The sequence below is a fragment of the Caenorhabditis briggsae genome (genome assembly GCF_000004555.2).
Source record: "Caenorhabditis briggsae complete genome, chrV, whole genome shotgun sequence".
NCBI classification, from domain to species: Eukaryota; Metazoa; Nematoda; class Chromadorea; order Rhabditida; family Rhabditidae; genus Caenorhabditis; species Caenorhabditis briggsae.
Genome location: NC_013488.2, coordinates 11371004 through 11387580, shown reverse-complemented (window position 1 = coordinate 11387580; position 16577 = coordinate 11371004). Strand labels below are relative to the sequence as shown.

At 37.4% G+C, this 16577-nt stretch overlaps 5 protein-coding genes across 5 annotated transcripts; 2 read left to right on the top strand and 3 right to left on the bottom strand.

The window, feature by feature from the left end:
• Nucleotides 1–595: 595 nt before the first annotated feature.
• Nucleotides 596–2543, top strand: Cbr-grl-18 (the record flags this gene model as incomplete). Its single annotated transcript, XM_045237712.1, has 9 exons — nucleotides 596–842; nucleotides 889–1057; nucleotides 1277–1397; nucleotides 1445–1533; nucleotides 1582–1621; nucleotides 1669–1813; nucleotides 1860–2039; nucleotides 2095–2309; nucleotides 2358–2543. 9 exons carry the CDS (start codon nucleotides 596–598, stop codon nucleotides 2541–2543), a joined length of 1392 nt encoding a protein of 463 aa, XP_045094060.1.
• Nucleotides 2544–2654: 111 nt separating this feature from the next.
• CBG09385 lies at nucleotides 2655–3173 on the bottom strand (the record flags this gene model as incomplete). The annotated part of the gene is made up of 2 exons (XM_045237711.1): nucleotides 2655–2798; nucleotides 2868–3173. 2 exons carry the CDS (start codon nucleotides 3171–3173, stop codon nucleotides 2655–2657), a joined length of 450 nt encoding a protein of 149 aa, XP_045094059.1.
• A 5173-nt stretch (nucleotides 3174–8346) lies between these two features.
• Nucleotides 8347–8932, bottom strand: CBG27110 (the record flags this gene model as incomplete). The annotated part of the gene is made up of 2 exons (XM_045237710.1): nucleotides 8347–8469; nucleotides 8741–8932. 2 exons carry the CDS (start codon nucleotides 8930–8932, stop codon nucleotides 8347–8349), a joined length of 315 nt encoding a protein of 104 aa, XP_045098928.1.
• A 1365-nt stretch (nucleotides 8933–10297) lies between these two features.
• On the top strand, nucleotides 10298–12915 carry Cbr-glc-3 (the record flags this gene model as incomplete). The annotated part of the gene is made up of 10 exons (XM_002636876.1): nucleotides 10298–10356; nucleotides 10880–11026; nucleotides 11072–11237; nucleotides 11556–11831; nucleotides 11880–11965; nucleotides 12012–12147; nucleotides 12196–12340; nucleotides 12385–12488; nucleotides 12533–12785; nucleotides 12830–12915. The coding sequence occupies 10 exons, from the start codon at nucleotides 10298–10300 to the stop codon at nucleotides 12913–12915; spliced, it is 1458 nt and encodes a 485-aa protein (XP_002636922.1).
• A 367-nt stretch (nucleotides 12916–13282) lies between these two features.
• On the bottom strand, nucleotides 13283–16000 carry CBG09388 (the record flags this gene model as incomplete). The annotated part of the gene is made up of 7 exons (XM_045237709.1): nucleotides 13283–13423; nucleotides 13971–14042; nucleotides 14462–14638; nucleotides 14681–14764; nucleotides 14821–14909; nucleotides 14958–15060; nucleotides 15866–16000. The coding sequence occupies 7 exons, from the start codon at nucleotides 15998–16000 to the stop codon at nucleotides 13283–13285; spliced, it is 801 nt and encodes a 266-aa protein (XP_045094058.1).
• Between the last annotated feature and the right edge of the window lie 577 nt (nucleotides 16001–16577).

Here is a 16577-nt window from a genome sequence, read left to right as displayed (position 1 = left end):
GTGTAGTACATATAACAGTTTAGAATGAAAATAATTGAATCACTCCAGTGATACGAAATTTCAGATGATAAGGAATGCAACAACGCAGAAAGTGGCAACATTCTACTTTTTATCAAGCACGCACTGATCGTATTAAAGACTTAACAGTGGAGGTTTACTTCTGGAAAGGACTACTGAGGTAAAAGTATATTCTCATGAGACATTTTTTATTCAGTTTCCATTTTCACACTCCAGATGTTCGATCATCATCATTCTCTCAGACTCAAATTAGTTTCCGTTCGTTTTCGGACATCTCTTTTTGCTTCTAGAAGGTTCAAAACTAGCTTCGAGAATATGGACGGGACCGACATATAACAATGGAGGAGGAAGACGAATGGCCGTATCCTGGAAGAAAAGACAACCGAAAATTGCGTTCGAAACGAATCCACACACTCCGAAGAAGTCACAATAATTATTTCGAATTTCGACAATCGTATTATAATAAGCTAGCCCACTGCCTTTTTTCTTTTGTCAAGAAACTACGAAATCGAGAGCGAACGAGACTAGCAAAGTTTGTGTTGTTGTCTCTGATGTGAACTGATTTTCGAAATATCTAATGGCCAAGAACTTATTTTTCTTCTTATCACTTGTATTCTATCTACATGAATCGGGTGCCATATTTTTTCCGCAATTGGGGTTTGGTGAGTTTCAAAGTGTTTTCTTTTCTTCTATCCACATGAATCTAGGATCCATGAACTGTCAATGTCAAAGTTCTTGTAACTCTCCTCCATCACAACTCGGATGTTTATGTCCTCCTCCGATGCCTTGCTATCAACAACCAGCTCAAACTTTTTATACACCACGTGAGTCAATATTTATTTGATTTCACTTTTATCCGAACATGTTCAGCACCTCCACCAGTTATCTACCCTTCCTATCAAAACCAACAACAACCACAGCCATCATCTTCTTATCTGGCGAACATTCCTCCATTTATGCAACAATATGCACAACCTTCTTTTTTCTCAACTCCTCCTCCAATACAAGTACAACAACTTCCACCGGGAACTTCTAGTTTGTAAGTTATATTGAATTGAATTGTTCATTCGAACTCTCAAATTTTGATACTGATCATAAAAAAAAGCGATTTCCTGAAGTCGGTCTTATCAGTGACTGTTTTATTTGTAGTGAGTGTGCTTTCCGTTATTACCTATAAAAATTTGACCAAAGAGGTCAAGTATATCAAGAAACAATTACAAGATTTTATGTGGAGCATAACTTGACCAATTTTTTTCAGAAATTATCCATCAGCATCCCAAATGTTTATCGCTGAACAATCTCTGAAACCTTCATACTCGTTCCCTGGATCCGCAGGACCTCCAGCTTCATCTGATTCTCAAGAAACACTAAATTTACAAGTAGTTTCGTTTCCCATAGCTTGTTTCAATAACATCCTCATATTCAGCCTCCTGCTATTAAGCAGAAAGAAGAAACATTCGAGCGTCCAGTGAGTGAGAAGAATTATGTGAATACTGCAGACAGGCCATTATCAGAGTAGGTTTCAAAGCTTATTAATATGTTTTCTAATCTTTTAAATTTCAGCATTTTCTACGAGACAGGCGCTTCAGAAGATGATAAAGAAGTGAGAGTGTTTATTTATTTTGATGATTTATGATAGAAGTTTTCCAGATAGAGAGAAATCATCTGCCCATTTTGACGAGTACTGAAGCGGTATACAGGAACACGGACACTGCAACAAGAACAAATTCCGAAAGTTCAACTTATCCATCGTCAACAATTGCAGTGACAACAAAGAGATATGAAACTGCTCTTAGTATGTGGCTCTGTACAAAACTTCTGTTTGAACTTCTTTTGTTCAGAACGGGGCGAAGGTAACAGCGATATAAGTCAGTCAGGATACGGCTTTGAAGCAGCTTCCACATCCGAACCGATAATGTTAGAATTCCTGGAACATCCCAGAAAGTATGAGAATCAAAGTCCAAACAACACAGATATCACAGATGTGCCAGATTTCACAAAGGAAGTTGATGCGTTTTATAGTGAGTAGTTTTAACACAGAGGTCTTTGTGAATTTCAGAATTTTGTGAATTTCAGAAAGTTCAACAAGTAGACCAATTGAAACATTTGAGTATGGGGCAGTGAGAGATGCCCGAGATTCATCGGATAAGGAAACATCAACTCCGAAGTTTCCATTTGATAGAGAAGAAGAGGTGTCACCAAAAAGTAAATGGACTAGTAAGAGGAAAACTCGAGAGAAAGAAGATAGTTCCAAGTGCAATAATTCCATTCTCAAGGATTTGATGGAATTGGTTTATTTTTGAAATGTTTTCAGTTCTAAAATATCTTAGTGCTTTCAGAAAATGACTGGATCTCCCTCGATATCAAAACAAATGATCTACTCAGCTGCCACTGAAATGTGGATGGGACGGAACGTGAATGTCATTTGCTCAAAACATTCCTTCTCATATGTCGTCGTGACGTCTCCAATATTCTGCGAACACAGAAAGAAGGCATTGACTTGTTTTGTTTTCTTCCAACCTTGATTGTTTTCTTGTTAGGATGCTCTAATAAATTATTATTATTATTATTGTTTTTTAATAAGAAAAAAAATAATTGGCAAAATATTTATCTTTAATAGTTGTGAGCTGAAGTTTTTACACAGTTGAGATAAGAGATCGTTCCGTAGAAAATGAGAATTGAGGATTTTCAATGCATCGAGAATGAGAGTTAGATGATGAAGTTACACTTCCAGAGTTGAACAATTGACGGTATTCCATTAGACATGGATCCATGGATAACTGGAAAAAAAAGATCCGATTACGAAAAAAATGAAGAAGTGCAAAATTTCGAAAAGAAAATGCCGTTACCTTTCTATCAATCACAAATTTGCTTGGCTCGACAAATCGAGCATTCATTGAAGTGCGTCGAAACTTGACCTCTTTTCTGCTATCTCTCTGACATATATTACACTGAAAAATTAAATAATCGAGACGATAACCTAAATCTAGTGATATGACCTGTCCCAAATCAAAGCAGCAAACACATATACAAACCAGAAGACTGGCAATTGTAAAAATAAGAAATATCACTAAACCAATGGGATAGTGGCAGTTACAGGTCTGTGTGGCAATACTTTCTGATAAACCAATTACAGGAGCGAATGTGGTTGGCATCGCTAAAAATTGTAAAAGTTCGGTCGGAGGACAACATATATCGTGATCTTGATCGAGATGATTTCATCAAAGTAAATAGATGAGATCAGTTAGAAATCTCATGATGATTAAATTCGAAATTGTAACCATACTTGTAATCCGGGCCTTTGCCGGGCCTTCGCGGGCCCTGCCATAATTTCTTTCAGAGTCTATATTTTCGAACCAACTAAATCAGATATGATAGAGCTCCACGAGTACTACAAAACGGTATTATTTGGAATACTGTATCTTATCTATGAACAAAGTTACAGGTCATAAAGTGGCTTTTCTCGCAGGGCCCGGCAGGCCCGGGGCGGGCCTGCTTTTTTTGCTCCTTTTGCTCTGTAACTCTGTTCATAGACATGATATAGTATTCCAAATGATACCGTTTTGTAGTACTCGTGGAGCTTCATCATACCTGATTAAGTTGGTTCGAAAACATTCATTCTGAAAGAAGTTATGATAGGGCCCGCGAAGGCCCAGCAAAGGCCCGGATTACAAGTATTGTAACAAAATGACGATTTTGGGCGAAATGGGCTCATTGCTCAAAAAAAACTTTTCGTTGCCCAAAAAATTGGCAGTGTCATATGACACAATCTGGAGGCGTAATACTAATTTGTTCTAAATGGTCAGTTTGAAAAAATAAACAAAAAAAGATGAAGCAACTGACGGGGACTTCTAATATTCAGTTTACAATTGGTATTCTTCCTCAAAAAAAAATACTTGCTGGTTCTTTTCCAAAAACTGAGTTCCTTGAAGGCTTGGTCCAAAGCAGTGGACCGAGCAGGACGGAACAGAAATTCCAAAATCAGCTCGACCAGCTACAAGTATGAAAAAAAAAATATTTTTCGGAGGAAAATATTATTATTACTATCGTCTGTCTTCTAGTTTAAACAGTTGAACTCAGAATCTAGGTGAAGAAAAAAAGCGAAGACACACAGACACATATATCAGTAATCAAACAGCACGCGCAAAAAAAAGAAGAAATGGGATATGTTTGATTTAACACTCACGATAGATACGCTATATTGGCTGCTGTCATGGAGAGAATAGATAAATGAAGTAACTTGTCTGGGGGTGGGGGGGGGGGGATCATGTGGTAAAGAAACGGGTTTGTTTTGAGGAATGTATGCTGTATTGAGCAACACAAAAAGTACTAACTTCTACAGGGTGCGCCAAAAGTATGGTCACACATTCAAAGTGATGTAACTTTTAAAAAATGACCCGTATAAAAACAAAATTTCAACAATAGTTTACTGAACAATTTCTAAAAATGAAATTATAAAAGTTGTTCGATGATTGCCTTTGTAATTCACAACATCCATGAGTCACTTTGGAAACGCATCTACTGTGGCACGGAGGTATTTTGAGGATAAATTGACCCATTGTTGATCCAAACTTCTTCCCAATGACTTCAAATTGAGATGCGGACGTGGTGGCACTCTCGACTAAACGATTCCATATGCGGAATAGTTCCGCAGATTCATCTCTGGAGACGAGGCTGGTCATTCGCAAGGCATGCTGAATCTTGAAAAGTTGCCCGTGCAACCTGGTTGAACAATATTCGCCTTGTGGGTAGGAGCACAACCCGTCGAACAGTCTAAGCATGGTTTCTAGAACGGGATTCGGTCCACGGAAGCACATACCTCTCAAAAATTTTCTCCTATTAGTTTTCGATGTTCACACCTAAATCTACAAAAAATTGAATTCGGGGATTTTCGCACAAAAAACCATGACGATCTGAGGATATGAAGCTTGGTTCGTCATGTTACCATGCCAATTAGATAGCTCAGATCTCGGGGAAGTAAGTGGTAAAGAAACGGGTTTATTTTGGGGAATGTATGCTCTATTGAGCAACAGAAAAAATACTAACCTCTACATCTTGGAGCCATCGTGCCATGTGAATTGGACCACCTTCGCCAAAAAATAAATAATATGTAGTATGCATTATGGAATCGACGACTGAGAATGGGCGGCCGATATGAGTCCATAAAATGTTTTATGAGGAGTGAAATAAGGAAATATTTTCAGGGAAAGAACGGGAGCTCACATATATTATAGAATCTGTGCTCAGAAAGAACCTGAAGAAATATTTTAAAAAAATCATTTTCTAGTTTCGATTAACAGTATAATCGCCGAGATAATCCTAGGAGAAAAAAAAACGCAAAATCTATGCAACCGAAATTTGTGGTAATCCCTCTTGGTAATCCTTTTTGATTAGCTTTGAGTGACCGGAAAAAACAATATATTTAGTTGCAGATCCTTTATCCGTACCTCGAAATCCAATCCAATCATGAGAGTTCAGCCCGAAAAATAAAGATTCCTTCCTTTTTTCCTCCTCTCAAAACTGTCATTTTCACACATTTATCCAAATTTATACGAATATCTTATACGCTTCTTATACATATGTTATCGTTGAGTTCTTGGAAGTTCTGAACTTAAAGTTCTGTGCATCCTTCAGATTCTCTGAAATTCTCTGCTGAAAAATCTCGTATCATGTCCATCGATATGTATTCATGACCATTTGAATATAGCTAGACATCGTCTCAGCTTCTTTTTTTCCTCTTCGCATCATTATTTTTTTGTCTACTCGTATCCCCTGTGTTGCTCCTGGAGCCCTCCAATTCTTGGCGGTTAGATACCCTCCTCATACATCGTTTTTCTCTCCCAATTGTGTTTCTTTTTTCTCGTTTTGAGAAGAGAAGAGATCATAGCATATTAGGAAGCATGCGCCAAACAAGTACATACATAATTCAGTGCTCTATGGGTTCCAATTGCTTCCAATAGTCTAAGTAAGAGAGGAAATAGGAGGAGGAGACTTATAATAGATGATTCTTTCGTTTTTCTGTCGTCTTGGTGCAATCGGAATAGTTCATTTTCTTTTTTGTTGTTTTACGACGTCAACCATAACAATAATAACAACAATAATAATTTTGATAATGGGATAACAATATCAATAGGCCTCCACTCAAAATGATGTGTAGGGGATGAAGAAGAAGGACGGACAGAGGAGAAAAACCAGAGAAAGAGTGTGAAAATAATTATGTTTTCTTTTTCTGAATGAATACTCTATTGGCTCCTCTTTTCTCTTTATATCTTCCGATTCCGTTTTTTTTGGATATTCTCTTTCGAAGACACAGATTCTTTTTCTTCTTCGCCTACTTTTTTTCTTCCCAGAAGAAGTTGGATTTGAATTCTGATGCACGTGCGAAAAAATGTGTCAGTCAGGGAAAGAGAAAATGTTGTAAATTCGATTTGCGAAGGTGCTTCCGTTCCACCACTTTTTCATAGAGTTTCCTTATGAGCTTTGCACTTGGAAACTGATATTTTTCTACTTTTTGGGAATTCTTGGGAGACAAGTTTACAGTTATACTCGAATTGTATTTTGAATCTGAAACGAATACTCACTAGCCAGTAGTAAGAAAACTGCATCTTCCGATTATTTCATGGTCTGTAAATTCCACTGAATCGAATCCAATCTTACAGCTTTCGCATTTTCTGACTGAAATCGAATCTGAATTTCTCACGTTCCATGTTGGAGCTCCAAGGGCCAGCCTTGGTTACGAATGTCTGACTTTTTTTTCATACTTCCAACGGGTCTGCCGGGCGTTTCAATTTTGAAGGCCGGCCAGTCCGGCACTCGATAGTATTTTTACAAGCATGATTAACCAAACGTGTTATACTAGGAGTTCGGAATTTTGCAGAGATGTTCCGGTTCCGCGCTTTTTTGATTCCAGGTTCCGAATTGCGTTAAATATAAATTTGTCCGGATTCCGGGTGTTTTACGTTCGGGATTAAGTATTCCGGAAAATCATTCGCGCCATCTCTGGAATTTGAATTAAAAATACAGAATTTTTTATACCGGACCTACCGGGCGGCCCTCGCCCGAGTGCGGGATTCCGTGGCATGTATGCTTTTTTTCAAATCATTCTGAATTTCGAAACTCTTAGATTATTATGAATGCGGTTAGTCCAACTCAGCCTCTGGAGGATTTCTGTTTATTATAGAAAATGTATTGTCTAGGTTTTTTCTGGCGTCATTGTTGTTTTTCAGCATTGTTCTGAACTTCATTAATAGTAAGGTTTAAAATAATTCATCGAGTTTTTTTATTTTTAAATTGTTGGAATGATAATTTTCGATAATTCATGAGGATCTAACTTATGACAGATTTTTTTTCGGGTTGATTCAGTTATGCGTAGAATCCAAGGTTACATCGAAAAAAGGCACATTGAGAATACTTAGAGTACTTAGAGTTTATAATTTTGAGCAAAAATATCGGTATAATCAGTAAAAAATTCGTTTTTCCCGTCCCTCCCATATGTACCACAAAATCCCATATATCATTAGAAGCAATGTACCCTAGATGTACCTATGGTGCTGAGCCTTCCAGGTACTATTTTTAGCTAACCTGTAAATTCCAAAAAAGTATCTTATACAGTGCGTTTCAATATTATACGTCCACTCTTGTTTTTGGCCGTAACTTGAGAACCGGTTGAGATATCAATCTAATTTTATTAAAATTGAATTCAGAGCAACAAATTACATCTAGAAAACCATTTTTGAGAAAAAAATATTGAAAACTACTCGAGATACAGAGAAAAATCTGAAAATGTGACATTTGCAACCGTTTCAAAATTATACGTCCACTCTCAGAATCAATGCTAAAATAGAGAATAAAAAATATTTCAATACTTTGTGGATGAACCTTTACCAGCAATGACATCGAAGAGACGATTTGGCATCGATTTGATAAGGTTTTGGATGTATTGGGTGCTCTTAGTCTTGAACTCCTGCTCCAGCAGACTCCACTCAGCAATCAGCGCATCCCGAAGCTCTCCAATACTAGCATACTTCTTTCCATGGCGGTAAAGACGACGAACCAGCTCGCCCCAAACATTTTCCATCGGATTCAGATCTGGAGAGCAAGCTGGCCATGGCAAGACATCGATGTTTTTCGATTGGAACCAGTCCAAAGTGGAGCGGCTGACATGGATTGCAGCATTATCTTGCTGAAAAATGAACTGGCGGCGACTGAATCGACGACGAAACGGGATAAGGTGGTTCTGGAGAACGTCTTGGTAGTCTGTGGAGTTCATTCGACAAGTGGTGAAAGCGAGCTCCAAGTATCCAGCCGAAGCAAATGCTCCCCATACCATCAAACTGCCTCCCCCGAAATTCTTTTGGCAAAAACGGCTGGATCCTTCCGCAAGTCGTGCCAGTACGATTTGAATCCGTCGGGTCCATCAAGATTGAATTTTTTCTCGTCCGAAAAAATTACCTGTAAAAGATAAGATAATTTGGATAGATAATTTTAAATTTAATACCTTATCCCAGTTGGTTCTCATGTTTTTTCGAGCGAAGTCGAGACGGCGAGTTTTGTGATTGTCAGTGAGCTTCGGAGCAGGGCGCATGACTGCTCTTTTGATGTTTGGATCATCCTTAAGAGCCCTCCAGATTGTACACTTGCTCACTCCAAGATTCAGCTCTTTTTTGATATCATTACAAGACTTCATGGTGTTTGAAGCCACACGAACGATTGATCGTTTGGCTCTTGAATTGAGTTTTGGAGGACGTCCAGCCTTGTTGGGTTGATTGTTGCGGGTCCGGTTCGATACAAAACGATTAATGCAATCGTGGGAACGATTTAGATGTTTCGCGATAGCCCTGTTGGTCCAACCAGAGGTTTTGAACGCGTCGATGAAGGCTTTTTCAGCATCAGTGAGCAAATGGCCACGAGACATGTTGAAAAGTGGAGAAAAACAAGGAAAAGCATAATGAAAAAAGTTTCTCACATTGGCAGCAAAAAACAAAACTAAATTCAAGCTTTTCCGGCTCCGCCAAAGGTCAAGATCGACATACCTTTGAAGTGGACGTATAATTTTGAAACGGTTGCAAATGTCACATTTTCAGATTTTTCTCTGTATCTCGAGTAGTTTTCAATATTTTTTCTCAAAAATGGTTTTCTAGATGTAATTTGTTGCTCTGAATTCAATTTTAATAAAATTAGATTGATATCTCAACCGGTTCTCAAGTTACGGCCAAAAACAAGAGTGGACGTATAATATTGAAACGCACTGTACTTGTCGAAATACTAATCAATTTACTTCTTCCGTTTTCCTATTCATCGTTATTCTTTCTTGTCTCCCCCAATTCGTTTTTGCTCTCCGTCCAACAGTCTCCGTTGTTTTCCATCATACGTTCTTTTTTCCTTAATTCTAGTCAAAGTCGTTTTTTTGTGTTACTCCGTTTCGTTTTCTTTCCTTTTTTCCATAACTCAATTCTTAACAAAAGAAAAGCTCAAAGTCATACACTTTGTCGAAAGGATGCCTTTCACAAGATTCGATCAAGTGAATTTTCCAAGAAAAAGAAACGAATTTGAAACGAAAAAGTTCTCTTCAGTGATCCAAGATTCTAGGCCCTCATAGCTATTGGCTTCTGGAAAACAAAAAAAAGAAGAAGCGGAGGAAAATAATTAGCGATATAAAATTCCCCAGATGGGAGAGAGAGAGAGTCAGTTTGGTTTTCTCATCCGTTCACAATAAATATCTGAGAATCTCCCAGTCTTACTTCTAAATGAGGCTCTTCCTCCCATTTTCCCATTTTAGAAAAATAGCAATTTGGTGACGGGAAAACCAAAAAACTTGAAGAAAGCTCTTCTCAGTTTCGTTCTCACGCATCATTGTCTCCCTCTTTTTCCCTTCTCGTCTCCTTCTTTCTCCAACTTTAACATCACCTCTTCTTTTTTTGAAAATGTTTCATTTTTTCTTCATAACCTGTATATCCTCATGCACAAACCCTTCCGCATTCTCTCATCTTTCAGTTTTGCTCAAAAATAAAAAAAGAGGAGAAGTAAAAGAAAAGCGACGCATGGAATCTGTAATCCCATCGTCTTCTTTCCATTCGCAAAGCGGCTCGATTCAACGACCCTAATGGCTCATTAGCCTTGTTATGACTTTCTTTCGTACTACTCGACACACTGTGAGCAGCATCAAATTAACACTTTTTCTCTCGACTGCTTCTGAATATATTTCGCTTCTGGAGGTCGCATCGTCATCATTCTTACACTACTTCTTTCTTCGGATTCACACGTCTTCTTTTGTCACTTGATGAACCGTCGTTTTTATCTTCTACCTCTACTTTTCATTTTATTGTGGGCAGGTGAAGGGTAAGTTTGAAATTTGTTTCATTTTCAAATTCAAAACTTTCTCACAATCAGGAATCAATTAGTGTAGTGAAACAGTTTCAAACAGGAATACCTAAAAATAATATCTCAAAATTTGCAAGCTTCTATACCAGAAAGCTGGGACAAGCACCATTTTAAGATTTCAAATTTTACATCTTGAATCCCACCCTGCTTAGCTATAGATTCTGAAATCCGGAACTCAGACATTACCGTCTGGAACTGAGAATAATTCAAAACGATTTTTGTCCAGTGTGGACTTAAAATTCGAAGGCCAATACATTTCTAGGAAAATCCGTAGAACGCATGTAATAGAATAAAAGGAGTACACTTCGTTTTTTGTTTTTTTTTGGTTGAGTCTCCATGTTTCAAACATTCAATTCAATCCGACCCATTTCGTGCTTTGTTCTATTATCCCGGAAGGATTTGGGTGGTTCTTCTTTCCAAGAAAAAAGACAAAGTTCAAATGTATTTTGAAACCGACGTTTTTGATTTCTGATTCTTTCAGAGAAGGCGATGCTTCCTCAGATACCGAAATCATCAAAAAGCTTGTCGGAAAAGGATACGACTGGAGAGTCCGTCCACCGGGGATCAACTTAACAATTCCTGGGACTCATGGAGCCGTGATTGTGACTGTAAATATGCTAATTAGAAGGTTAGTATCAAATTCAAGGGCGTTCTGAAAAGTTCAGTGTTACAGTATTTCAAAAATTGACGATGTGAATATGGAGTACAGTGTTCAATTGACGTTCCGTGAAGAATGGGTAGATGGACGATTGGCATACGGTCTCCCAGGGGATGATACTCCCCCATTCTTAATTCTGACAGCTGGACAACAGATCTGGATGCCAGATAGTTTTTTCCAGGTGAGAGTTTTTGACTTTCTTTCTTTCTTCCAAATAGGCTCGGAGTACAAAAAACTTCGAGAAGACTTTTTTTATTTCTAACTCATTTGTTTAATTTGTAACACATTGATTTTATAAGTGACTGATAGTCCTGAATCAATAAATTATTATTATTATTATTATTAAGACTACTGAAAGATTTATGACAATCTGTTCAAGTGGGTCATTGAAAAATAAAAAATAGTACAAGAAACAGCTGGCAGTATATTTTTTTCATAGAACACCTTATCCTTTAGTTGTAGTTTCTTGTTGCAACCAGACAAAATGATCCATTTCCAGAACGAAAAACAAGCTCACAAGCATGACATTGACAAACCAAACGTTCTTATTCGCATCCATCGAGATGGCTTGATTCTGTATTCTGTTCGGATTTCAATGGTTCTTTCCTGTCCAATGCATCTGCAATATTATCCAATGGATGTTCAAACATGTCTGATAGATTTGGCTTCTTATGCATACACAACAAATGATATTGAGTATCAATGGAAAAAAGATAAACCTGTTCAGTTAAAAAATGGACTTCATTCATCGCTTCCAAGTTTCCAACTGAACAATGTAACACAGTTCCTGTGATTTGATATGAAATACAAAAGTCTATTTCAGGTTTACACCGATTTATGTACCAGCAAAACGAACACAGGAACTTATTCTTGTTTGAGAACAATTCTGGAGTTGAGAAGACAATTCAGGTAACTATAGGGAATGTGGAATTTCAAAATAATAGGAGAATTTCAGTTATTACCTACTTCAATTATATATTCCGTCTACTATGCTTGTTATCGTATCATGGGTATCTTTCTGGTTGGATCGTGGCGCTGTACCTGCTCGAGTCACTCTTGGAGTCACTACTCTTCTTACCATGACAACTCAGGTGAATTTTTGATGCCACTACAACCAGTCCATATTCTTGAATTTATAGGCGTCTGGCATAAATGCAAAATTGCCTCCCGTATCGTACACAAAAGCGATTGATGTTTGGATTGGAGCATGTCTCACTTTTATTTTTGGTGCTCTTCTCGAGTTTGCATGGGTTACTTACATATCTTCTCGGAGTTTCTACAAACGTAAGCGACCTTATAATCATCTTTTAACTATGACATGCTTTCAGGAAAGAAAATATGCTCGAGTAGGAATTCTTTATTGGTGGAGACCAGACAAGCATTGATAATTCCAAATACAGTAGTTGCCAACTTCACGGAACAACCGACAGATGTAAGTCATTAAATGCTTCATACTTGAGCTCCACTCTTTTTAAGGAAGTTGAAATGGGACTCACTGATGCTCCAGATGTTTGGGTTCGTCATCAGAACAACGGGAAAACAGTAACAGAAGTAAACGGACTGCTAAATCACACAAACGACGGGTCAGGAGAACTCATTATCATTGACTCAAAACACAAAAACCGAAGATATGTTTTGTGGAACAACTTCAAGAACTTGAGATTGGTCAGATGGGCTCGAAGAAGATTGGATGTGGATGATAATGCGAAAAGAGCAGATTTGATATCAAGTGAGGGAATGGAAACGGAAAATGAAATATTCTATAATTTTCAGGAGTTATGTTCCCCACTCTCTTCCTAATTTTCAACTTTATCTACTGGACAAAATACTCGCAGTACCATGTCCCAGCAGCTATTTAAACTTTTATTCATATTAAATTTTTATTAATTATTGCTCCTAAATTCTCTCTTCATAATCATACCTCACCATCCCGTGATCTCTTTTCACTTTCCTCTTTTATTCATTTCTGAAATTGTCCTTTTCATCCTGTAACGATAAAACCATATATTCAGATATATTTATGACTCACAGACAACTCGAGCAAAACAATACACGTAGTGGGAAAAGTAGGGAAACATCTAGAGGAAAAATAAAAAATGAAAACACTGATAACTGACAAATGGCAACATTCAAAGTGGTCAGAAAAGCAAATCCTGGAATTTTCAGTGAGCTAGAGGTAATTGTTTTCACATTCTGTTACCCGTTGACTAGAAAAGTTCTAAAAAATCACAATGCAAAGAAAAGAAAGAAGGAAAAAGGGAAGATTGCATATTGAGAAAGAAAATGGGCGGTTTTGAGAATTGATAGCCATTTGATCCAGTCAAGAAGTAGCAAACGTTCGCATCCAGAATTACAGCCATTCACACCCTGAATGGATATTTTTACATTGGCTTAAAGGGGGACTCCGACCAAAATTTTTATTGCATTAAAATGTGTTAAAATTTATCTATTTTTCGAATATTATCGCAAAAAAATTGGAAAGAAATCAAAAATCCCCGAAAACGCCGTTGAAAATGAAAAAAATTCAAAAAAGGTGACGCCGAGGGACGAGGATTTGAATTCCCGCGCAGTGAGAAACCTAGGCCACGGCGCCTGATAGCATTATTTTCAAGTGACCGACAGCGTTTTTTAACGTTTTTTGTCTGAGATAAAAGCGAAAAAACTCCGGAAAAATTGTCCGGTAAGAAAGCCGCGCCGCTCGCGTGGCCTAGTTTTCTCACTGGAAATCCTCGTCCCTCGGCGGCACCTTTTTTTGAATTTTTTTCCTTTTCATCGGCGTTTTTCGGGGATTTCGGATTTCTTTCGAATTTTTTCGCAATAATATTAGGATAATAGATAACTTTTAACACATTTTAATGCAATAAAAAATTTGACCGGAGTCCCCCTTTAAATGAATTTTGCAAAGACCACTCACCTCCTGTACGTTACTCTCTGTACATGTACATCTTGCCATTTCTCCACAGTGGGCTTTTCGCAGCCTCAATAGCTGGAAAAAATCATATTCAAAATATTTATCAACTCGCCAATATAGCTGAAATGTTATGTGTATTTAACTGGCTAGATTTCTCGGATTCGAAAGAGCCTTCTGGCTGAAACCGTGGAAGCTCTCGAACTTTGCACTTGGAAAACAAGTAACGTAAAATCTATAGTAGAACGGACTTTTAATCTTAAACTTTGAGGCAATCTATCTCGGTTTTTATCAATTATATTGATGAGTTGTCAACTGATAAATAATGCGATTTATGTTCCGGAAGAGTTGAAAGCGATTTGTTTTGCCAGTTGACCACTTTTCGATATCTTTCATTGGAACTGACAAAACAAATTAGTTCAAACTGAACAGCGTGGGTGCCATCCTTTTACAGATTTTACGGTGTATTTTTGAGTCCATATCCTCCTAAAACTCACATTTATGAGTAACTTGTTGAAACGACTGCATGCTACAGTAACATCTCGTTCAGGAGAAATATGCCCAATAACTGTTGAAATCTCAAGAATGTATCCTTGCTCTTCTTGTTGCTCATCCTGGCTCATTTTGTTTTTGCATTTTGACAAGTTGTTACCATAACATTGTTGATCACAGAGCTGAAATTGTAATTGAGACATCCAATTCAGATTTCCACTTACCTCTCTACCGTATCCTCGATAAGCTAGAAAAACATGCATGGGCAACTTTTTTCCAAAAACCATATGGTATTGAACAGAAGCGATCTATAAATTTTTTTTTCAATTTCTGATTCCTTCGAAATCTGGTTCAAATTACTTACATTCGCCGCTTGCTGGTCTGAGCATCCGGGACGAATGAAACAAGATGAAAATTTTCGGACATCGTGACAAATTTGAATTTGTCGTACACCTAATTAATTTATTATGATTCTGTGGTTTCAAGTGGATGAAAACTTACGTTTCTTCTTATCCATTGGTTTACCATCTGGTGCTATTGTAGTTTCGTTCTGATTTACTACAGGAACATCCCGTTTGTGGAATATGGGTGGATGAATTGCTGACTGAATGGATATACTTGTGATTTGGTTTAAAAATGATCTACGAACACAACATTGAATTTATCTCATAGGAGAAGTTCGAACTTTAAGAGGTACATGCAAAATTTTTGGAGTTTTTGAAAGCATGTTTCGAAGTTTGAAGACAACAAAAAGAAGGATAAGGCGGAGCTGTTGCTTCGTTTTCTTTTACGTGGGCGGCCTAACAATGAGAAAGTCCGAAAAGTCAAGACAAGACTTACAATTAAATTGGTTAGAATTTTGATAGGAAGGGAAAGAGAGAATGAAAGCTATCAGGATACGAGGAAAAGTAAGAATTAAAGGAACACTATGATCATCAACTAACTCGACGAATACTCCGATTGAATTGCATGAATTGTGTTGATAGAAATTCCTGTATTTTGTTTTTTTTTCAGGTTTTTTTCAGGTGAATATTCCGAGTAACGGAATTCAAAAAAATTCCTAGAATCCGGAATTTGGACTCCGGACATCTCTGGTATAAAACAAAATGAATTTTCACAAATGTTTTTTTAAATAAAAATAAATTTTTTGTCAGTTCAGAACCGAATTCAAATACCGTAAACACTCTAACAGCGTGCCACACGAACTTTCCACTTTGAGCCTATATATCTCATTCCCTCTAGAAGATGTCAAAATGTGGTCAACTGATAAAATGTTCATAATAATATTAAAAAAATTTTGTCAGTTAACCACTTTTTGATATATTTTACAGGAACCGAGATACATGAGCTCGAAAATGTGGATTTGAGATGTTGCAGTGTTCACCGTAGTTGCGTTATGGAAATCTTACCAAAAATGCTTCCCGAAAACAGTTCTCCAATTCCAGCTCATAACATCGTTGTGGCTCGTCGTCATTCGATAGTAGAAATGGATGGACGACTAGAAATAATGAGCCGAAAGATATCAGCACACTGAGCATAGTCATCCAGTAGCCATATACTGAAATTGATATGTTTCATTTTTTAGGAAAAAGAAGAAGAAGAAGAAGGCGGAGAAAAAGTGAAGTGGGGAAAGACATGAGGAAAGCTCGGAGGTTATCAATCTTTTGAGGGACGGGTAAGAGAAATTGAGAGTCTGCGGGGATTCATGGATATATTGAAAAAAGAATATAGTTTAAAACGGCAATTTATATTTCAAAATTTTGAGAATTCTCAGATTTGAAGATCTTATAATAGCCACGCTAGGAATTGAAAAATCAAACGATAAACTTTATAAGATCATATATTTCTAGTTTTGAGTGCAGTTGTGGGTCAGGACAGGATGAAAAAAAAAGAAGCGAGAGAAAAAAGATAAATTCAAACACAAACCAAATTTGAATAGAGGGAGAGAGAGAGAAGTCGATGCGTTTATGGGGCATCTTCTTCCACGTAGTTCTTCATTTTCCGGAGGGACCAAACTATTTCTCTCTCTCTGGACCTCAGTTATCTTCCCTTTTCAGACCCACTTTTCCCTTTTTTCTTTTTTTTTGCACAGACTGATCTTCATCGATAAAAGGATCGAAA